Source organism: Stenella coeruleoalba (genome assembly GCF_951394435.1).
Source record: "Stenella coeruleoalba genome assembly, chromosome: 9".
Lineage (NCBI taxonomy): Eukaryota > Metazoa > Chordata > Mammalia > Artiodactyla > Delphinidae > Stenella > Stenella coeruleoalba.
Window position 1 is genome coordinate 100,311,730 of NC_137155.1, and position 24,523 is coordinate 100,336,252.

Genomic DNA, 24,523 nt, shown 5'->3' on the forward strand with positions numbered 1-24,523 from the left:
CACTTTCTATATTACATTTTTCTATAATACATCAATCTTTCAGAGCACATGTAGTATAATCATAAACATGTATTAAATGTTTAAAATGTGAGTGGGAGTAAGGGTTGTTATCCTCAAAAAAGAAAAAGCAACATCTCATGACACTGTAAGCAAAGGAGATTCTCAAAGTGTCTAGCATACAAATGACAATGAATAAAAATTCATGGTACAGTAGACATTCTTCCTAATTGAAGGCCTAGAAAATGTAATTGATGTCTTTCTTGAGAGAGCAGTCTTTATCACTTTGTTTTAGTGAACATGAAAGTATTTATAAGGCTTTCCCAGAGATTCACTACTAAATGGTATCCCTCTCCTTGTTTTCCCATAGTCTTAAATTCCTCAGGGTTTTTTAGGAACCAAACTTTTACAATTGTGTGAAAAGACCGCCCAAAACGTAAATGCTAGATCTTATAAGATTTGTGTTCATATTTTTACTGTTAAAATTGCACTTTAAAAAGTTGCAGTCATAGGCTATCATTTTTTGTCCTTTATTTTTCAGTAAAAAAAATGTTTTTAGGGCTTCCCTGGTGGCGCAGTGGTTGAGAGTCGGCCTGCCGATGCAGGGGATGCGGGTTCGTGTCCCGGTAAGGGAAGATCCCACATGCCGCGGAGCAGCTGGGCCCATGAGCCATGGCTGCTGAGCCTGCGCGTCCTGAGCCTGTGCTCTGCAACAGGAGAGGCCACAACAGTGAGAGGCCGGTGTACTGCAAAAAAAAAAAAAAAAAAAAAATGTTTTAAAAAGAATTTCAACCACTTAAAATTAGTTCATATTTAGTCCATAGTGCATTTTTAGCTTTATAAATTCATATTGCTTTACATAAGTTATTTCAGTAATGCATACCATGTACCTGTGTGATAGAAAAAGGAAGAATCTGAGAAGGAAATAAAACAATCACCTTCAAAACTAATTTGTGTATAAGAGTATGAGGCATATGTAAATGTTCTACAGCACGTTTTATAGAGACATGAATCTTGCCCTGCAGGGGTCTATACTTTAAACCTGGCACTACTGAACAAGATAAACACAAAAAAGGCAATCAAGCAACTGAAAAATAAACATGGAAAAACACACAGGGACTTCCCTGGTGGCGTAGTGGTTGGGAGTCCGCCTGTCAATGCAGGGTACACGGGTTCAATCCCTGGTCCGGGAAGATCCCACATGCCGCAGAGCAACTGGGCCTGTGCACCACAACTACTGAGCCTGCACTCTAGAGCCCGCGAGCCACAACTACTGAACCCACATGCCTAGAGCCCATGCTCCGCAACAAGAGAAGCCACCGCAGTGAGAGGCTCACGCACCGCAACGAAGAGCAGCCCCGCTTGCTGCAACTAGAGAAAGCCTGTGCGCAGCAACAAAGACCCAACGCAGCCAAAAAAATAAAAATAAGAAAAACATACAAATAGAAAGATTAAATATTTACATCTACTGTGTAGAAGACCACAGTTTTTTAAAAAATGCATCTGGGAGTTTGGGGGGAAGGGCAGGGGTGGGAGAAGGCAGCAGACAGCCCTAGAAAAATGGTACAGATGAATCGGTTTGCAGGGCAGAAATAGAGACACAGATGTAGAGAACAAACATATGGACACCAAGGGGGAAAAGTGGCAGGGGGGGTGGTGTGGGATGAATTGGGAGATTGGGATTGCCATGTATACACTAATATGTATAAAATAGATACTTAATAAGAACCTGCTGTATAAAATAAAATAAAATAAAATAAAATTTAAATAATAAACAAAAAATTTTTAATGCATCTGGGAGTCTGGGGGTAAGGGCAAGGGTGGGATAAGGCAGCAGACAGCCCCCCTCTTCAGACACACACACACACACACACACACACACACACACACACACACTTCATTAGGTTCCTTCCTTCATTAATATACAAAGACTACTGTATTGGGTTCCTATAGCTGCTGCAAAAAGCTACTCCAAACAGGCAGTTTAAAACAACAGAAATGTATTCTCTTACAGTCCTGGTGGCTAATAGTCCAAAATCAAGGTATCGGCAGGGCTGGCCCCTCGTGGTGGGCTCTGGGAGAGAATCTGTCCCAGGCCTCGCTCAGCTTCAGGTGGTCGCCCGTGTTCCTGGGCATTTCTGCGCTTGCAGGTGCATCCCTCCAGCCTGCCCCCACCATTACATGGCCACCTTCCCTGTGTGTCTATTCCTCACACACGATGTTCTCCCGGGGTGTGTGTGTGTGTGTGTGTGTGTGTGTGTGTGTGTCTTCCCTTCTTGTAAGGACACCAGCCATATTGGATTAATGGTCCACCCTACTCCAGTATGACTCATCTTAATTAATCACATCCACAACAATCCTATTTCCAAATAAGGTCACACTCCGAGGTTCCAGGAAGAGTATGAATATTGGGGGGCACTATTCAACCCAATACAACCACCAAACCGTCTATATTGATGCCTACCCACCTTAGCAGATCAAAATCATGTTGTTAGAAATTTTTATATGCATTAACTGCACGCAAACTCTTCCTGGCACACGCACACACACACACACAAATTATTTACATTTATTTTACATCTAATCAATTTATCCAAAGAATAAATAAAATCAATGTGAATTTAACAATGATAGTGTCCACATAGTAAAAAAGTAAAATTGAGATTTAGTAGCTCGTTGGTTAGTTTGATCTTTGTAGAGGTACCTCTACAAAATTTCAGTCCAAACTTTACCGTTGGCGGACTTCCCCAGCAGTCCAGTGGTTAAGACTCCACACTTCCACTGCAGGGGACACAGGTTTGATCCCTGGTTGGGGAACTAAGATACTACATGCCTTGCACAACACGACCAAAACAAGAACCAAAACAAAATTTACTGTTTGGGGTGTTATGAACTGACTGCCTTTAAGGGTGCAAGGCAATAACTGGATCCTCACCTTCCCCTGTGCTGTGTAGTCACACAGGTAAGGATTTCACAACAGAAAATTATCTACTTTTACAATGGAAATGGAACTTACAGTCCCATGCATCACCCTTCAGGTTGAATTGTAAATTGGCATGGCTCACTAGGTCCTGGAGAGTCCCTGCTACCCTCCAACCAAAGTTCTCCTCTCCTTTCCACCACACCATGAGCTCCAGCCTTCAGGAGGTGAGCCACAAACCTCACCAGGCTGTCCCAACCCCTCCCACCCCGCCAGCCCTTTTCACCTGGCCAATTCCCACTTCTTGTTTTTATTTCCCCTTCAGCTCTCTTTAGACTTCACCTCACCCTGACCACCGTTCTTCCCATGATGAAGGTTGTGTGTCCCCCTGGATGCTTCTACAACACCTGTGCTTTCCCCATCACAGCTCTCATGCCCTGTAATGAATTGCCCACTTAACTGTCTGTATCCCAGCCTAAGCCCACTGGAGACACTAGCTGTCTGCCTTATTCACCTTCTATCCCTATTACTCAGCAGTGGCTCAACAGAGATGTGGAAGAAGTGAATTAAATGGCAAAATGTACGTTACTTTCAAGAAAAAGAGCTAAGATGATCCCTTACAGGAGTCTACTTGCAAAAAGAAACTGTAACTTTATAGACAAGGTATATGTGAATACTTTGCTACATTTTGTGTTGTTATATTTTACTTTTCTATAAGGGAACAGGCAAGTCCTCTTTGCCCCCTACAACCAACGTTTGTTATATGACACTCCTCTCAGTGTTACATGGAGGATCAAGCCTTTTCTAATGGAGTCTCTAAAATCAAAAGAGGTCAAGGACTTCTCTGGTGGCACAGCGGTTGAGAGTCCGCCTGCCAATGCAGGGGACACGGGTTCGTGCCCCGGTCCGGGAAGATCCCACATGCTGCGGAGCGGCTGGGCCCGTGAGCCATGGCCACTGAGCCTGCGCGTCCGGAGCCTGTGCTCTGCAACAGGAGAGGCCACAAGAGTGAGAGGCCCCCGTACCGCAAAAAAAAAAAAAAAAAAAAAAGAGAGAGAGATCAAAAAAATAGTTGTCCACGGGGACTTCCCTGGCGGTCCAGTGGTTAGGACTCTGCGCTTCCACTGCAGGGGTCACAGGTTCGATGCCTGGTCGGTGAACTAAGATCCTGCATGCCACAAGGTTCAGCCAAAAAAAAAAAAACAGTTGTCCACGGTCTTCAGACAACATAATACCTCCTCAGAAACATTTGTCAGCCAAGATAACATTAAGGGGAAAATTATTACAGACAAGCATATACAATATTATCATATAACTCACGTATGTAAAACTGTGTAAATCCACAAGTTATATATGCATATGTGTGTAAAGTAATAAAATTCATCAAAATATAAACAATGACTGTCTCTGGGCTGGGATTCCAAATGACATTTACTTTCTTTGTATTTTTTTCTTTTAAGTTGTATAATGAATATCATTTTTACAAAAGCAATCAAGTTGTTTTGCAAAGAAAAAGTTTTTTCTCCAAATTTATTTTTTTTTATGTATATATTTATTTATGGCTGCGTTGGGTCTTCGTTGCTGCGCACGGGCTTTCTCTAGCTGTGGCGAGCAGGAGCTACTCTTCGTTGCGGTGTGCGGGCCTCTCACTGTGGTGCCTTCTCTTGTTGCGGAGCACGGGCTCTAGGCGCACGGGCTTCAGTAGTTGTGGCTTGTGGGCTCTAGAGCGCAGGCTCAGTAGTTGTGGCGCACGGGCTCTAGAGCGCAGGCTCAGTAGTTGTGGCGCAAGGGCTTAGCTGCTCCGCGGCATGTGGGATCTTCCTGGACCAGGGCTCGAACCCATGTCCCCTGCATTGGCAGGTGGATTCTTAACCACTGCACCACCAGGGAAGCCCCAATTTACCTCCTTTTTAGCCTTAATTGTATTTAACTTTCAATGTGACATTCTTTTCCTTTTCTTTCTCACTATCTTCATGTCTGTGGAAATATTAAAACAATGATGGAATTCATGCCCCCTGCAGTGGGAGTGTGGAGTCTTAACCACTGGACCACCAGGGAAGTGGGGACCAGGGACCAGGGAAGTCCCTCCCCTAATCTTAATATTTTCATCACTTCCTGCTGGTGCTCTGCCCAACACCTAAGGAAGCTGTACTCACTTGGTACCAATCTCTTTCCCTCACTGGTCTCACGTTCCTGCCATCTTTGTGACCACTGAAACAGAGTAGATGCTAAATATTTGTTAAACTAAAAAAGAAGCAATCGTTACTCCAGTAGGTGCCATATGAGGACAGGAGGAGCAAGAGAAGGAAGGAAGGAAGGAGGGAGGGAGGGAGGATGCAAGGAGGGAGGATGGAAGGAGGGAGCTCAAATTCTAAGGGCTGAGGGTGAGAGCGGGAGGGCCCCAGCCCCACTCACTCTGGTTTGCTGCCTTCCTGGTCACTTTCACTCCTCTGTGTCCATGTCTATTACTCTGTCTGCAGGCGGTCAGCCTCTTTCCCTCCCTTGTCTTGACCCACCTTTGCCAGCTCAGTGTCATCACCGTCATTGGGAAGAGTTGTCCCACACTGTGCAGCCTCACACATCTGCAACCGGAAAGACAAACAGACCAGCAGACACCTTAAGGAACCTGATGAGCAGCACAAACGGATAAGGTGGCCAAAGAGGCCGAGGCATACAGGTAACCAAACGTGGCTAGGATTACAGAGCACTGCATGAGAAAGTAAACAAAACAATTTCCCTCTCAAAACACAAAAAAGACCCAGAGACCAACCAACCAAACAACGGGAGGCACAGCTTCACCAGGAATTTGAAGTGGGTGGGTTTCCACCTGGTTTCCTCTTCCGTCTCTGAAGTTTAAATGAAAACTCTGGGGCCCCGGGTACCCGTGTCCCCCCTCTGGGGTACAACCGGGCCTGACTTCCGCCTGCCCCAGGGCCTCCCAACTCATGGTCCATCCTTCTGTGACCTCATTCCCTGCCCTGGTTCCATGTGCCACTTGTGACTTAATCAAGATCAGATCTGTTTCAGCTACCAAGCCCCAGAGGCCCCAAGGGCCCCGTTCCTTTTCAGCCCAGTCTGGGGGTGCTTTTAGGGCTCAGCCTCAGCAGACCATTCTTGCGCCCGGGCCCAGAGCGCCGGCTTCTCCAAGTACCAGTTGATGGGTGTTTGGCTACTTCTCCCACGGACCGCTCGAGGGGCTTCAGAGATCTCCTCCCGGGGCGCCTCGCTGCTGTTCTAGCGCCTGTCTGCGGCCGGGTGGGCCCCCGCGGGCGATTGACGGCAGAGCCCCTTCGGCGCCGGAGCTGCCCGAACGGCTGGTGACGGCGGCGGCCGAGGAGAAGCACCCGCTGAGCAGCTTGGCCGCAGCGCACACCTTGGCCAGAGTCCTGCGGCCCTGCTACGGCCCCCAGGCGCGGCAGAGCTCCTGGTCACCGCCAAACGAGAAACCGTGGTCACAGGGTACGGCACGGCCATCCTCCGGGTGCTGGAGCTGGAGCACCCCGCCGCCCGGCTGCTGCGGTTGGCGGCGCAGAGCGGCGACGGCGTGGCCTTCGTGGTGCCCCTGGCTCAGGCCCCGCTGGCGCAGGCCGAGCACCTGCTGCGGGAGGCCTAGGCCGCGGCGGCCGCCGAGACGCTGGCCCTGCTGCCGTCCCTGGCCATCCGGGCGCTGGGGCCTCTGGAGGACCCGTTCGGGGCCCTGCACTCGGTGACGAACACGCACAGGCTGTGGCTGACTGACGGCTTGACCAAGATGGTGGCGCATGCGTGCTGGGCCACCCGGGAGCCGGACGGCGGCTTCCAGCCGGAGCGCGTGCGCGTGTGCGCGCTGCCCCGGGGCGCGGCTGGAGGACTCGTGCCTGCTCCTTGGCCTGGCCCTGCCCGGCAAGCCCTGCGGCCAGGTGGCCATGGTGATGAGCGGCACCAGGGTGGCTCTGATGGCCTGCGCCTTCGGCCTGCCAGCCCCATTGCCCCGGCCACGGCTCGTCTCTCTAGCCCTGACGATCTGACCGAGTTCAGGAAGGGCAGCGAGAGGCTGATAGAAAAGCAGGTGGCCCAGCTGGCAGCCGCGGCTATTAACGTGGTGGTGGTTTGGGGGAAAATTGACGAGGAGACCCTAACGCATAATGACAGGTGCGGCCTCATGGTGATTCAGGTGAAGTCCCGGCGGGAGATGGTGTACCTGAGCGAGGTGTTTGGCACACCTGTGATGCCTTATCTGCTTCCTCCACTGGCGCCAAGGAAGTGTCAGAGGGTGTACGGGCAGGAGCTGGGAGAAGGTTTGGCTGTGGTAATTGAGTGGGAAACTCCAGGCACCCCTGCCCTCACCATGGTGCTCAGGGAGGCCACCGCTGAGGGGCTACGGGGTGCAGAGTAGGCTGCCTACCAGGGCATTGATGCCTGTTTCCAGTTATGCCAGGATCCCAGACTGCTTCCAAGAGCTGGGGCCACAGAGATGGCTCTGGCGAAAATGCTCTCAGAGAAAGGAACCAAACTGGAAGGGCCTAGTGGTCCCACCTTCCTGGCATTTGCCCAGGCCCTGCAGTTTCTTCCTGAAACCCTGGCAGAGAAGGCAGGCTTAGCCGTCTCAGACGTGATGGCAGAAATGAACGGAGCTCACCAAGCTGGGAACTTCCTGATAGGAGTGGAGGTCGAAGGGATAATAAATACGGCCCAGGAAGAGGTGTGGGACACCCTAATAGCCAAAGCCCAAGGACTTCGAGCCGTGCCTGACGTGGTACTACAGCTCCTGACTGGCCATGACATTGTAGTAGCCAAGAAAAGTCCCACACCTCACCGGGACCTGAAACCTGAACCTAAGAAGGCAAAGGATCGCCCATACCCTGTGAAAAAAAGGAGTCCTTGGAACAAATAAGTGGCAACATCCTCAACAAAATGGGGTTGCCAAGGAGGGCATCGCCACCCCAAAAATGAACATTGCCTTGTATTGCCTCCACGTTTGCTCCTATTTGAGTCCATTTCTTTAGATAAAAACAACATCACCGTTAAAGTCCTTTCCATTGATTTACTTCCTTTCAGATTCTTGGCTTTTTTCATTTCCTGTTTCTCTCTGTCAGATTCTGTTCTTTCCTCCAGGATTCAATTCTATTAAAGATTTTTAAATTGAGTACCTGAATTTTGGGGATGCAAGAAAGGGTAGGTGTCTCTTCCCAACTGTTTGAGTATTCCTGCATGAATTCTAAATTTCTAGAATTTCTGTCTAAATGTCACTTTAGCAATCTGAGAACCTCAGTTTCAGCTTAAAGGAGTGGCCGCTCATTCCTGTTGTGATTATTTCGAAAAAGGGAATGTTATTTTAAGGCAAAAAATCAATATAAAGGAGGAAAATGAGCTGGCAGGCAGAAATATATTTTTTAAAAAGCACCCTTGGCATATATAACAAAAGATAAGAACACACACCTTAGAACCGCACTACAGTTCCAGTGTAGGTGAGGAGTGCTGGGGAGCACCTAGCACCAGGTTATCCTGGCCAGGCTGTGATTATGCCCAGATACTCCTGGGCAGTAAAGAGAAGTTGAGCAGAGCTGGGAACATGTTACCCAAAACCTTTCCCACTTAACCATCCAAGTTACTCTGCCTCTGGGAAAAGAGCTGAACATAGGGACAGAACTGAGGTGATGGGAAGCTGCAGTCTCTTAGAATCAAAACAAAGAAGCTTAAGCATTTGGAGAGAGAACCAGACTCAAGAAACAATTGTCTTATAGCAGGCATTATTAGCTGCAACAACGCAAAACAAATTGGCAAAGATTCTTTGAAACCCAGAAGTGAAATCCTGAGAAGTTGTTAGGATGGCAGATGAAAATGTATAGAACTATACTCGTTATTACTAACTTATAGTAACAAGTTATATCTATACAACATCCTTGACGTGTCTTTCCTTGTTGTGTCTTCATCGTTATATTTTAGCGAATATAACGAAGTGCTGTCATATTTCTCCCCTGCCCTCAGGTTCCGCATTGTTCTCATAGACTCTCAAATTCCATAGTGATGATGGTAGAGATAGGTAACTTTTTAAAGCAGTTCAAATGCACTTTGTCTTCATTTTATTTAATCATCAAAACAAACTTATGAGAAAGAAGCTTGTTATCCCTCAGTTGCAGGAGACACAATTGAGCTTCAGAGAAATTAATTGGCCAAATGTACACAGTAAATAGAAGAGGAAAACCCATTCTCTTATTCATTACTTTACTGCCCCAAATTCCTCTGTTGTGATGTTTTCAGAGATATAACCCCTATGATTATGAAGAAAGTATGTCTCAAAATGTAAATTTAAAATTTACAATTAGCGTTTTGTTTTTTGTTTTTTGTTTTTGACCGCACCGCACAGCATGCAGAATCTTAGCTCCCTGACCAGGGATCAAACCCGTGCCCCCTGAATTGGGAGCATGGAGTCTTAACCACTGGACTGCCAGGGAAGTCCCTACAATTCGTGTTTTTTAAATTAGACAAAAAGGCATGTTCACTTTGCAAGATAAAATAAGTAAATAAAAACAGCTCTTACTCACAGAGAACATTTTAGTTATAGATCCAAGACATAAGAAGGCCAAACATGTAACTTAGTATCTTTTAAGTGCCCTAAATTTGATATACGAGTGATTTTTTTGATAACGGGAGAAATCATACTGTAACATTACCATCTCCTTTTCCCCTAGACATACAGATACACACACACACACACACACACACACACACACACACACACACATATATATATATACACACACACACACAAGTTAAAATTAGCAAGGACAGCCTTACAAGTGATGAAGAAATATATGGCAGATACAAATTTAACTGGCTTATGCTGAGGGCTTTAAAGGTAAAAACATCTAACCCCAATTTGAAACCTAAAGACCCAGAGAATTCAGGCATCTCATGGGAAAGCTGGCAAGATCCTAGAGCCTGTGCTAAGGAGGCCCCTGAACCACCCTGGTTCCCATCTGTCCATGACTAGCTGGCCAGCTCTTCAATGCTGTAAACTGCAAAGTATCCTTCAGACAAATCTGCTTCCCCTTCTTGTTATCTAAAGAGCTTTAGGACTTCCCCGGTGGTACACTGGTTAAGACTCCGTGCTTCCAGGGCAGGGTCAGGGAAGTTCTGCCATGCCATGCAGTGCGGCCAAAAAATAGAAAATAAAGAGCATCAGCTGCTCCAGAAGAGAAAGAAACGTCATACAATGGTTAAGTTGACTACCGTGGGCAGCTAGCAGACACAGCTTGGGGAAGAGGACCAGAAGGGAGAGCTCAGTATGAGCTGAAAGTGTTTGGGTCTTTTTAGCATCAGTTGAGGGTCATCTCCAACCCTAAAGCCTGCCTTCTAAACTCTTGCTACTTAGCAGTGACCCCTGAACCAGCGGCACTGGCATCATTTGGGGGCATGTTAGACATGCAGAATCTCAGCCGCCCCCAGCCCCTCAACAACCTACTTTGTCAGAATTTGCACTTTAACAAGATCCCCAGGTAACTGGGGTGCATATTAAAGTTTGAGAAGCACTGACGTAAGCTACACTCCCAGTTAGCTCTATCTTGATTATGCCTCGAAATCAAGTATACTCTTAACATCATATTTAAGCATTCTAAGTGTCAAAATGTCTGAATCAGACGTAAAGCTGTGTCCTTTCTCCTACTGACTATGGAGAAATTGACCAGAATTTGACCTCAATTTTACCAGGTCTGTCTGGATTCTGCTTCCAAGGTTCCAGCATCAAGCTCTCCTAGGACGCAGGGTCTCAAGTTCTCCAAGGGCCCAAGGACTTGGCTACATCTTTTTCTTCCAAGATGTGCTGTCTTCAGCTCCAGAAGCAGCTGAATTTCAAAAACAACAATTTCGAGAGCACATTCTCTATGAAACTTGAAGCCGGTGGACTTGTCTGTTCTTCTATCCCCAAACCTTCCAATTTAGTGACATTGTGTTGTGGGGTTCTGAGTTGACCCAGCAAGCAGAGAGCAAAGAAATAGGATCAGGAGAAAACCGGGACTGAAAACAAGAACTTCTGAGTCCTGGGGGGTGAAGAAGATGGTGGCTGGCCTGGGTGGGGAAGACTGGGGCTGAGTTGGGAGAACTACCCCATACTTCTGGGCACCTGTGAGCACAGACCCAAGACTGGGACCTACACAAATCCTGGAGTCCTGAAGGGACGAAAGTCATTGCTTCCAAACTGTGAAAAGAAGATTGCAACAAGAAAGAGCTGTCAGTAGTCTGTTCCAATCCTTTGTCTATTTCTGGACCTTTTCCCAAGAGGCCTTTCTCAAGAGATCCCCTTACAGCAGGAGCTCTGCTTTCTAGGCCTACAAGTCTGAAATCCCTTTAGTGCAGAGGCCAAAGGATAGAGAAAGCTAAGACTCAAGAGAGAAAACAGAAGACTTCCAAACTGGGACATCTGAATGGGAGGAAAAGGGAAGATTGGGGCTCAGGGACTCAACCATTTCTTTTGCGAATGAACGAAACTAGTTTAAGAAGACTTGCTTGTACCCCTGTCAGCTGGACTGATGTAAATACACATGTTTGTAGCCCCAGGCCCCTCCCATTTCTGCCTGAACCTTTCTGGAATAGAGACCAACTCTGGATGATGCTTCACCATGATGTGAGGGGCGTGGCATTGTTAAGTATTTACTGATGGGCTACTTCCCACTGATTTATTGAAAACTTCCCCTTGTACTCAGTTTCCTTGTTAAGGTAACTACCCCAGGGAACATTGTCCCCAAAGTGCTAAAATGCTAAAACCTGCAGTAGACACAGAAACCCAGAATCTCTGAGATTCCAGAAGTAGCTGAGTCAACTTTTCTCCCAAAATATCAACCTCCCCTCCCACCAAGCTAAAGATCCCCTTCCTAACTGGGGAGTGGGGGGAGAGGAAGATGGTTGGGGGAGAATGAGAGAGATGCCGGCAGGATCTGAGAGGGGCTCTGCTCACCTCCTCATGGGCTCTAAGGAGTGAGATGAGGAAAAAGGCAGTAGAATCTCCAGGGAAGTTTGAGGGTCTGAAAACAAAGGAGAGTCTCTGCTTCTGGTCTGCAACCTGGAGCCGACAAGCAGTGCCAACAGGATGGAGCAGAAATGACAGTACGGGAGGGGCAGGGAAGAAAAGGGCTCTCCAGGGAGAGCAGGCAGGTCTCCCTGTGCCTCAGGAGGAGATTAAGAATTGACTTGGCTGGGGGACTTCCCTGGTTGTCCAATGGTTAAGAATCTGTCTTCCAATGCAGGGGACGCGGGTTCGATCCCTGGTCTGAGATCTAAGCCTGCGCGCCGCAACTACTGAGCCCCTGCGCCACAACTAGAGAGAAAGCCCGCGTGCCACAATGAAGAGCCCACGCACCACAACAAAAGACCCCACGTGCTGCAACTAAGAATAATGCAGCCAAAAATAAAATAAATTAAAAAAAAAGAACTGATTTGGCCGATCGACAGATGAATGGACAAGAAAGATGTGGTATATATATATATATATATATATATATATATATATATATACATACATATATAATGGAATATTACTCAGCCATAAAAAAGAATAAAATAATGCCATTCATGGCCACATGGATGGACCTAGAGATTATCATACTAAGTGAAGTAAGCCGAAAAGAGAAAGACAAATACTGCATGATATTACTTATATGTGGAAACTAAAATATGATGCAAATGAACTTATCTATGAAACAGAAACAAACCCACAGACATACAGAACAGACTTGTGGTTGCTAAAGGGGAGGGGAGGTGGGGGAGGGATGGACTGGGAGTTTGGGATTAGCAGATGCAAACTATCATATATAGAATGGATAGACAACAAGGTCCCACTGTATAGCACAGGGAATTTATATTCAAGATCCTGTGGTAACCATAATGGAAAAGAATATGGAAAAGAATGTATATATATGTGTAACTGAATCATTTTGCTGTACAGCAGAAATTAACACAACATTGTAAATCAACCATACTTCAATAAAATACATTTTTTTAAAAACTGACTTGATTTTAGTCTGGACTGATCAAGAAAAACCATGAAGGGACTAAATTTACCTGGAATTAACTAAATTAAATTCTACCATCAGGCAGAAAGGGAGCTGGAAAAAGAAATTTTAAGATCATTTAATTATAGAAATACATACTTCGAACACCTTGAGGTTTGGGACTTGAGAATTCAAACTTTCTACAAATGTAAAGACTGAATGAGGAATTTGGACACTCCAGCACATGTCACTAACAGAGCTTGCCATTGATTACTGCAGAGCTAAGTAAGAGAGAGTAGAGGCTGGTTAGCAAAACAACGGCAATCTTTCTGTACTGCAGCACAGATTTGAGATGCAGTTTTATTCATTATACAGGTTAAAAACAAAATCATGGCTCTCTATAAGTTTTCTTCTAATTCACTGAATGCATCAGAAAGGAGAGGTGGATCCTGGTGAGTTTAGGCCAGATATGCCTCTCTAAACGTCACTGAATGCACAACGGAAAACATTTTCACATCCGGATCATTATGAATTTTTAAAAACATCTTAACCCCCGTGTACTCTGCCTCCTTTGCCCACTGACTCCAGAACCTAGCACTGCAGAGGGCCTCAGTGTGGCTGCTTACCTCCCGGGAAGCACCCAAGCTCTGGACAAGCACCCCTGCTCCACCCCTACCCCCAGAAGCGATGAGATCTGTCAGCCAGCCTCAGTCTTCCTTGCATAGATGCCAAATACTCTGTGCTTCACATTGTATTCCTACATTCATTTTGATCTAAAACCTCCTATTTCAATTTTATTAATGTAATTTGTTGACAAAAGGGGTAATAATCCATTGCAATATTGTTTCACGTGAAAAAGTTTCCAAAATGACTTGCAATTTTTTTACTAGTTTTTTTTTATATTTACATATTTGGTTGCACGGGGTCTCAGTTGCGGCAGGAGGGCTCCTTAGTTGCAGATCCAGGGCTCCTTAGTTGTGGCATGCAGGCTCCCTAGTTGCGGCACATGGGCTCCTTAGTTGTGGCATGTGAACTCTTAGTTGCGGCATGAATGTGGGATCTAGTTCCCTGACCAGGGATCAAACCTGGGCCCCCTGCACTGGGAGCGTGGAGTCTTATCCACTGCGCCACCAGGGAAGTCCCTAGATTTTAATTTGAGAAAAATCTACACATGCCTTAATTCATGAAACTAAATAGAAAACGTTTCAAAATACACCCAGATGTTACTGAAATTTAGTCTTTTTTTATTGAGATATAATTGACATATAATATTGTATTAGTTTTAGGTATACAACATAATGATTTGACATATGTATATATTGTGAAATGATCACAATTACTTAACATGTATCTCCACACATAGTTACAAATTTTTTTTTCTTGTGATGAGAACTTTTAAGATCTACTCCCTCAGTAAACTTCAAATACACAATATTGTCAACTAGAGTCACCACGCTATACACTACATCCCAGGACTTATGTATCTGGCAACTGGAAGTTTGTACCTTTTGACCCCCTTCACCCATTTTGCCCACTCTCCACATGTACCCCCAATATCTCCACCTCTGGCAACTGATAATCTGTTCTCTGTATATTTGAGTTAGTTTTTGTTTGTCTTTTGTTGTTGTTTCACATATAAGTGGATCATATACTATTTGTCTTTCTCTGTCTGACTTATTCCACTTAGCGTAATGCCTTCAAGGTCCATCCACGTTGTTGCAAGTGGCAGGATTTCCTTCTATTTCATGGCTGAGTAATATTCCACTGTGTATATATACCACCTTTTCTTTATCCATTCATCCACTGATGGACTCTTAGGTTGTTTCCATGTCTTGGCCATTGTGAATAATGCTGCAATGAACATGGGGGTGTAGACCTGTTTTTGAGATAGTGATTAAGCTTTCTTCTGATAAATACCCACAAGTTGAATTGCTGGATCATAAGGCAGTTCTATTTTTAATTTTTTGAGGACCCTCCATACTGTTCTCCATAGTGGCTGCACCAATTTACATTCCCACCAACAGTGCAGAAGTGTTCCCTTTTCTCCACACCCTCAGAAACACTTACTTCTGTCTTTTTGATAACAGCCAGGTAACAGACAGGTGTGAGGTGATAGCCCATTAGGGTTTTGATTTACATTTCTCTGATGATTAGTGATGCTGAGCACCTTTTCATGTACCTGTTGGTGTTTGTATATCTTTGAAAAAATGTCTCTTCCTCTCCCCATTTTTAATTGGACTATTCGTTTGTTTTTGCTATTGAGTTGTATGAGCTCTTCACTGAAATTTAGTCTTTACTCGGATGTTCAGCATCACACCACACAGGTACACCCATAGAGACTGATATGCTAGTGCCACAGTCAGAAATTCAGTTTTCCTATTTCTGTGTAAATTTTTATTTTGCCCTATGCTATCATAGGCACTAAGTAGTAGAGAATGAGAATATCATCAATGATTTGAAATATAGAAATAGTAATGCAATAAATTTTGTTGTTGTTTTTGGCTGTGCTGCGTGGCTTGCAGGATCTCAAGTTCCCTGAGCAGGGACTGAAGCCTGGCCACAGCAGTGAAAGCCCAGAATCCTAACCACTAGGCCACCAGGGAACTCCCAGTAATGCAATATTTATTCAGAGAAAATATTCCTATGTGCCTTTTTGTTACATTTTTACTCCATTTTCTATTATATTACAAATTCATTAGGTATAATTGATTTTCTCCTCCCTCCCACATTTTATTTTCTGTTTTGTTTTTTCACTGGCTTATTTCAAACCCCTAATTGTATATTTCTCATCCATTTCTTTATTTCCTTGCCCACGGGTTCTACTTTTCCATCAATTCCTATGGGCTCCCATTACAACGAGTAATTAATCTTCTTTGCCTTTTATTTCATCTCTGGCTTCTTGAAATGCCTGCTCAACCTTGTTCTTTTCCATCTTTTCCATCTTGGGTTAAGTTTTCTTTTGTCTGTCTGTTTGTTTGTTTGTTTCCTGGGAGTTTCAGAAAGATAATTCCCTATTTTCTCCCCAAGATCTGGATTTCCTATTCATAAATTAAATTTCTCTTCTTTCATTTTTCTCCACTCTCTACTGATCTCTTCAGCTTTTTACTTTCATAAAGTTTTTCCTCTACTGATCTCTCCTAAACTCTTATGTTGAACTTATCCAAATAATCCAAATAACAGGTTTCTAGAAGTGCTGAGAGTTTAAAATTTCCTCTCATTCTGCACAGTAAACAGTGGAGAGTTCTAGAAGTAAATGTAGCTGTTTATATTTCAAGTAATAGTGGGGTACGGTTGGATTTATTATGGCAATTTGAACGTTTATTAAGTGCTAACTCAGTGTTAAGAACCACCCTGATACCAGGATTTAACTCGGCCAACACTCGTCATTTAGAAGTATTAGAAAGTAGATGGAAGACAGCTAGGAAAGACCAGGGTCACATGCTTCCACTGCTGCGGCCACCTACACCTGACACTTGGTAGCTGATCAGCGGACTGAGCGAAGGAATGAATGAAGCTGTTTTGAAGCTTCAGGGGATGGTGTGGGACCCCAATCTCATCTCCTGTTGCAGCAGGGAGAGTAATTGACTGAGTGCCTCGGCGAGCGACCTTCCTTGGAATCCACCACCAGGATCCTCAGAAGGGAACTTGTGCTCCAGCACTCTGGCCCGTCTGGCCAAAACCATCTCAGAGCAGCATTGCAAGCGGAGACCTGCCCACCCACTCTGCCTGCTCTGCCTCCCCTTCCCAGAGGTCAGATCTCCCTGCCTCTTCCAACTCTCTCCCTTTCCTCCCTCATAGATAGTTCCTCCCATCAGTCTCCTGCATGACAGTCCTATCTCGGCATCAATTTTGCAGAGGAGCTGAACTACAGAAATGTAAGATTACCCTGAAATCTAGATTTGTCCTCCTAAGTGAGTGACCCTCCTCTCCTGAAAAGTCATTCAAGGAGGGAGAACTTCAATTTATAACCAACTACCTCACCCAACCTCCCACCCTTAGAGCCACGCCCTATATCAGTCCCCAAGGATATAACAGGGCCTCGCCTTACACCTTACCCACCTCACCTAACACACACACACCCACACCCACACCCACACCCACACACACACACACCTTCCTCTTTTGCAAGCGTTATTTATTTCTTTGAGCCAAGTAAGCTTATCCTTTGAATGTACTCTCCCTTTCTCCTCTTATTAAGGCATTGTTACTATATTAATGATGAAAATAAAATGCTTTGCATAAGAACTGCATTTTTGTTACCTTCCTGAGCCCTTTGCAGAAACATTACCTCATTTGATCCACATAATAACTGAGAGGAGCCGGGACCAGTATTATCCGCCCTACTTCACAGACGAAGAAACCGAGACCCAGACTAATCTCTGGGGGTGTCAGTTTCCAAGTCTGCCCAGTGAAGACTTGAACCCTATGGCCTCTAAGTACTCCTCCACTTCTAAAATGGTACCACTTCCATAATTTGTCTGAAGTTACAAAGCTAGTGGTTAGCGCTGGATTAGGGATCTGAGATGAATGCCTTCGGGTGCCAGGCGGATTCCCCCACACCATCTTGTCTTTGCTGACCACAGCGATGGCTAACACTTATGAGCTGGCCCTGTGCTAACTCCTCACAGGTGCACTGCTGAATACCTACTCGGCGCCCCACCCCCTCAGTACCCCCTATCTAAAAGGAGGTAGATTTCAGTTCCACACACACTTATCAGGAGCCGACCCCACCCTCATTCTAAGGATATGCTCTCGTTGGCTGGTAGGTTTAACCTGATCAAGGCTTTCCATTCTCCTGGCCAGAGTTACTGGTCTAGGGCTGGGCCCGGGCCCAGGCGGTCCAAGCAGGGTGAACTGGAGGATTCTGGCCTGGAACACATGATGGGAAGTGCACTCTCTCCTACTGAACATAAATTAGGAAAGCACTGGCTTTATTGCACCAGCAGCCTCTTCATGCCCCAGGGGGAAGCCGCAGGATTCTTCTTTGGGCTGATAGTTTCGAGCAGCTGAAACCTATGAGATGTCTACATCTCTAAAACTATAAGCAAACAACAGAGGCAAAGACCAATGAAGTCACTGAGAACCAGGGAGTTACTAGATTGGGCCAGACTCATAGCACCTGTTTGGGGCGGTTAGGACTAGATTTCACCTTTCCAACTACTGACCTGGGGTTCTCTGCGCCTCAGAAAGTAGAGGATGCGCCCCCGTGCAGGGGTCCAGACAGAGGGCTCACTGCTGAATGGAACCCCAGCAGTATGTCTGAGGGGGGAAGGGTAAACTGGAAGGGGCTTCCACCTATTCTGCTTTCCCGCCTAAGGTAGAACCCATGACAGGGCCCCAGCTGAGTGTGATGGCAACATGGAACGGAGACTCCTTAAGGAGAAGGCGCTGCCAGCCAAGTATGTGCCCACCTGGGGTCAGGGAGAGGGCAAGGCAGTGTCAACATGCTGTGACAGCTGGAGAAGAGGTGGGCAAATGGGTAGCCTTGGGGCAACAGGCCTTGTTTCTCACTCTCCTTCTCAAAGAACAGCCGGATACAAAGCACACAAAGAAACAGAATAGTTACCAAGAGAATAGCTATCTTTCCAACTCACTTACCTGTAGGTGCGTCTATACAATGCTGGCGGAACCAGACGTGAAGGACAGTTTGGCAAGTTCACTTGATCACAGCTAATGTACCATTCATATTTATTCATCAAGGATGTACTGAGTGCCTACTTTGTGCCCTGGAGATACAGCTCTGAAAAGACACAGAAAAGGCACCTGTGTCCAGGAGCTCACTCTTAATGGTGGCGGGGAGGTGAAGGGGAACAGAACAGAACAAGTAAACAAGATGATTTCAGACCGTGCTCAAGCTCTGAAGGAAATAACAGGGTGAAATGACAGTGAGTAACTGCTTAGGCTGGAGGGGTCCTACTTCAGATTCAGGGTCAGAAATGCCTCCTGGGGGGACATGGGCTAAGCCACGTGAAAAGTCTGAAGAACAGCTGATCCAGACAGGTCAGGAAACAGCAGCAAGTGCAAAGGCCCTGTGGCAAGAAGCACTTGGTGGTCACTGTGCAGTGACCAGAGGCTGGAAAGCCAGGATCCTCTAAGGCAGAACCTTGGAGGTCACTGCAGGAGCTTTGTAAAGACCCCCTGTGACAGGTGGGAATGTGGCTGGAAGCACCGGTCTGCCATTCTCCCGCGGATACTGAGGCATGATGAGTCTCCTGATGGGCCTCTGGAGTCTGACCTGGGTCTGAGTTTGTGATCGCCCTCTTTAATAACCTTGGGAAAGCTATTGGAGTTTCTCATTTGAATAATCAAGGATTTCTCCTGTTTGTAGCCAAAAGACTTGTGTGGGGATTTGCTCCAACCCTCAGCTTTATCAGACAGTTCATCCTTACGGTCAAAAGCAGTCATTTACAAAACTGGCACAAATTAAACAAACACACACACACCCCAAACGGTTATAGTAACAATACTGTATAAACAACCGATATAAGAGTAGCTTCCCCAGGAAAAAACTCATTACGTTGCTGCGCTAGTCAAGTTTGTCATTCGTCTCACAAGGTCCTTTAAGAACTCAATCTTGATCCCAGGGCTGGGTTTATCTGGGCGTTCCAGTTCATTTTCCGTTTCAAAAACGCAAAGCAATAACCATATTAACGTTGATATTTATCTTGTTTATCCCTGACTCTCCCTGTTACGCTGAGTTCAGGGGGACGGCGCGGGGGGGAAAGAGGGGATGGAGAAGGGGGGAGGAGGAAGGGGCCGCGATGAAGACCTTACGGATTGGACACCGGGAGGAAACCTGCAGAAGGCAGCGATTTCAGGGAAGAAAGGAAAATGCGAAGTGACGCAAGGAGGAGGAAAGGGGCGGAGGAAAGGAGCAGGAGGGAGAGCGCGGGCAGCGCTGGACGCGGAGCCCCAGGGTAGGCGGGGCAGGGGGCGCGGGGTGCCCCCGGGCTCGGGACTCAGGCTCCCTGAGCGACGGAAGCAGGGCGGGGAGAGAGACGTAGGGGAGACAGTAAATACTGGGAGAGGAGAAGAGGCGAGGGACAAGCGCGGGACTTGTGAAGGCGGTCTCCCCGACTGAGGACGACCGCAGCCACCGCGAGCCGAGGGGCCTGCCAGGGCTCGGTTCCCCGAGAGGGGCCGCGGAGGGGCGGGGCGGCGGGCGTGAGGCCAATGGGAGAACGAACCGGGGAGGACCGGGGCGGGGCGGCGGGCGTGAGGCCAACGGGAGGATGAGTCGGTGCGGGGGCGGGCCACCAGGCAGCTCGAGGGCCAATGGGAGGGGAGCAAGGGCAGGTCTCTGGGCGACTCTAGGCCAATGGGAACCCGAGCCAGGGGCGAAGGCGGAGCGCCGGGCGGCGTAAGGGCCAATGGGAGGCTGAGCCGGGGAGCGCGGGCGCCCGTCCGGCCCAGCGCCGGGGGAGAGGGACCCGGGAGGCGGTGGGGGCGGGGGGCGGGGCTGACAACCTGTCAAATCCACTTTGGGACGAACTAGGTCACGCGCCTCCCGGAGCCAGGGCACCCCCGCCCCGCGAGGTCCGGCTGCTTCCTCTTCCTGCCGGCGATGGGGGCGGGGCGGGCGGCTGGGACACCTGCCTCCCCGGCCCCACGGCCGCTCGCCGCTCCCTGACGGCCGGGCCCACCGCGGCTGCGCAGTTGTAAATGTGTTGTCTCCCGAGCGGCCCTTCAAAGTTGAGAACTCCCACAGCCCCGGCCCTCCTCTTGCCGCTGGATCGAGGGGCAGTGGGCGCGTCCCCGCAGGCCCGCGTTTGCGGAAGCGGGACGGCCGCGCACTACTTGGCGCGGAAGGACCCGAGGGCGGCGGAGGGATCCCGCGCTCGCCGACCCACGGCAGTCTGGGCCCCACGGCGTACGGCTGGCAGCTGGGCCGCGGCGAAGCGTGGGCGGTTACCCGTCCGGCCCCCACGGGGCCCGCCGAGTAGAGCTGGGGCGGCAGCCCTGACGCGCCGCGGCCCTTGGTCCCCGTCACCTGTTTCCACCGGGACGGGACCCGGCCTCCCTCGCCGGGAGGCGGGCGGGCCGAGGAGGGCGCTTTGTGTCCCGGCGGCGGGACGGGTGGCGAGGGACGCGCTGTTCCCCCGTCCCTGCCCTGTTCGTCGTTTAGACACTGCTCCTGGCTTAAGCTGGGCACGTAGTTGTCGGATTGTTTCCAGGCGAATGAAATGAAATAAAAGCCTCAATTAGAAGTCAGCATTCATCCAGGTCCGGGGGTTATAAATTTGCTCCAGCATCATCATGTAGGATTTATGCCCGTGTATTTCTCCTGCTTAGACCATAAGTCCACTTCTCTTCAATATGGATCCACAGTAGAGCCGTATCCGTCTTTTTCAGGTCTTCAAAATGGATCTTGATGCACAATCTGTTTAAGCAATACTTATGTTAATGTATTGATTCCCTTCATTATATTCCTCGATGCAAGTTTGTTCAGGATTTTTGCATTGAATGGACAGTAAATGCAATGCTTTGTTTAATTTTTACTACTTGGCCATTCAAATTATGTTAATTTCCCCCCAGAACAAGATGATGCATTGTTTTAAGTAACAATGACCAACTCCTCTACTCTTTTACCAAATTGTATATAAGCTAAGGGTAAAATGTAGATTAAAAACGTTGAAATTTGAACAATAAATTTAAATTTTTGACATAGCAACTATTTGAAGTGTTTCTTTGCAATACTACTGTGAAATGGAACAAAGAAAAAACAATTCCTTTTCATTCACATAACATTTCTTTAAGCAAATATTTCTTGAATATATTCAAGCACTGTGCTTGAACATTTGCATGTTTTTATACGCGAAGCATTGTGCTCAAACATTTTTATGACTTTACCAAATGCATATTTCATCAGTAAAAGAATTTTTTTTCCTTTTAAAGTTCAGCCTTTAATTAAATACATGTTAGCTACCACACTGGGAAGAAAACAATATACTATGTCATCTATGTACAGAATTACAGATGTACATTTTTTACATTTACCAGAAACATGGTCATCAAGAAAGAAAACTATGGAGAAAGTAAAAAAAAAAAAAAAAAAAAAGTAAAATGTCCTTTAAGTTCAACATAGGAGCTTAATCATTAATTAGCTTGAAGAACTACAGTATTTATAATTCTATAATATAGGATTATCAATAAAAGGTTGGGAAAGAGATGTCCAACCTTTTTTTTACCCAACCTTTTTTATAAAAATTAAAATCTGGGAATTCCCTGGCAGTCCGGTGATTAGGACTCAGTGCTTTCACTGTAGGGCCCCGGGTTCCATCCCCTGTCCTGGAAACAAAGATCCTGCAAGATGCGCAGTGGGGCAAAAAAAAAAAAAAATTAAAATCTAAGAAAACAATGAAAAGATCTCTTTTAGGTTTCATTATAGCTCATACCTGATTGCCAGTTAATTTCCCAAAAGGGATAGTTTTTCTCTGTTTTGACCAATTGGCAACCCAACAGAGTTAGAAGCTCTTAGCCCACATTGGGGATACTTTTTAAAAAGTAGTATCTTTTCTTACTTCGAAAGTTTTTTTAATTAATTGCGACTGAAAAGTGGGGTTTTTTTGGGGGGGTCATATTTTTTAATGTTAATACTCTCTAGTAAGACAATAAAAGCATGTGTTTTTCTTCAACAAATGAACCACAAGATTGTCTATTGAAAATCAACACTGAAAACGTGAGAATGAATTGTATACCCTTATACAAAACTTGCAGGCTGGAATTTAGCCACTAGAACTAGATATATTATATCACATTAATGAGTAAAACTAGAGATTTTTAAGTTTAAACAAGTGCAATACTAAAACAATCATCTTGCTGCTTTGGGGTATATTTTCAGTCCTTTAACAAAGGGTTAAAAACAGCATTTCTTTAAATGAGTGTTTTGATATGATGTGTCACATCTTTTTTTTTAACTTCTAATTTCATAAGAAAGCTAATTCCTTCCATTTCTCTCCTCAAATATGAAAATTAGAAACATGCTGCCTTAATTATTTCTTCTTTTATATCCCTTATTAGCAAATTCTTTTGGAATAGAGTGGGGATATTAATTACCTTTATACATGGAGTTACTGTTTTGCGTAAACACTACATGCATAATTCCCTCCTGTAAGGAGGATTTTATAATTCCCTACCCAAATGTCTGGGCACAGTTTTATTTCTCAGTTGGTAGTACATTTCTTGTACTAGAAGGAAAGAGTAGGCAACCTCTTTACTTCTTTTGGGGAGGAGGGTGGGGGGCTTTACCACAGTGTAAAGACATCCTCAGGGTAGCTCAGCCTAGGCTGTGTGGTTGGAAATTCAGCTTGGACCAAAAGAGGTGACAGATTCTGTGAGTGTGAAGCAAACGCCTTGAGTTTAAGGTTGCAAACCAGTGGTCTGCAGAGGTGTTTTGTTTGCCTCTCACAATGTTTAGAAATTTTAAAATTAGTTTCCAAGATTTAAAAAATGGGAGACTTCAGATAAATATACAGAATTGTAGCTTCTCTTGAAAATTAGACAAATATGGCTCATTTCTTGCCTGGTTACATGCTGCTCTAGCTGACTAGCTGCTGCCCCCTTTAGACGGGGTGTACACGCTATACGTTGGGCTCAGTGCAATCATTCATTTTAACCACCTGGCCACTGGAGGAATGAGTATTTGGAATACCTGCTCTAGGTTATATAAAATTGTGAAAGTCTTCACCACAGACAGAAGTTAGACTTAGGAAGAAGAGATGATCTTAGATTTTTGTTCTAAGTAAATATAATGAGCTCAGAAATGAGAAGCTAGTGGAATTATATGTGGCAACTGGCTGCATCCCATTATTCCGCTTATTGGTCCCCTGGCACAGGGAAAGCTCAGGTTGTATCAAGTTAAGTTTTTAATTAAAAATGGAAATAATGTTTTTTGTGCTGTACTTTCCACTTACAAAGTCACTGCCTTGGTTCCAATGAATTTCACTGGAAGTCTTGGCTAGTAGAACCTAGGAATAGCAGTCAACTGTGAAAGATTGTGCAAGAAGGGATTCCCCCAAAGGCTACAGAATAACAAGAATGATAATGACAACAATGTCTTGACATTACTGAGCAATGACCATGTGCTGGACATCGTTCTAAGTGCTTTACCTAAATTAGGTCTTGTTATTATATTTTATTTTAGTTTTGGCCATGCCATGCAGCTTGCGGGATCTTAGTTCCCCAACCAGGGATTCAACCGCACCCTTGGCAGTGAAAACGCAGAGCCCTAGCCACGGGACCACCAGGGAATCCCTCGTTATTATATTTTAGTTTCCTATTTGCTACCTCATCTTTCTTTTCTTCTTGAAGCTGCCTTGAACCCTCTAAGACGCAGGCATGAGGTGAATGCTCTCATTTACTATAGCATAGGATGGCACTAACCTTTGCCTATATTACTGGTCCTAAAAGTACCCAGATGTCCTTTCTTTTCTGCCTTTCCCTGGCTGTACCCCAACCTTGTCCTCTCTTGGGCCTTTTCCTGCCATGGTCTTTGTGTCTCCCTATTGGAATCAGACTTCTCACCTCAGCAAGAAATATTCCCTTTCTAGGGCAGAGAAGAGGGAGAGTCAGCCAAGACTGGGGCAACAAGTGTGATAGGAAGAGAGAGAGGAGTAAGCTGGCCAGCACTAAGGACAGATAA

General features: G+C 46.1%; 1 protein-coding gene and 1 long non-coding RNA gene across 2 annotated transcripts; one reads left to right on the forward strand and one right to left on the reverse strand.

Annotated features, from left to right (window-relative positions):
* Positions 1-20: 20 nt before the first annotated feature.
* Positions 21-19,696, reverse strand: LOC307191311. The gene is made up of 4 exons (XR_013829687.1): positions 19,657-19,696; positions 18,481-18,622; positions 5,333-5,499; positions 21-743 (listed from the first exon to the last, which is right to left on the reverse strand). It is a non-coding gene; the product is annotated as an uncharacterized lncRNA (long non-coding RNA).
* CCT8L2 (chaperonin containing TCP1 subunit 8 like 2) lies at positions 6,076-7,790 on the forward strand (the record flags this gene model as incomplete). Its single annotated transcript, XM_079931620.1, is given in 6 exon segments — positions 6,076-6,334; positions 6,337-6,527; positions 6,531-6,746; positions 6,748-6,865; positions 6,868-7,289; positions 7,293-7,790. Coding segments are annotated over 6 exon segments (1,704 nt in total), but the record flags the coding sequence as incomplete, so codon positions are not given.
* Positions 19,697-24,523: the final 4,827 nt, after the last annotated feature.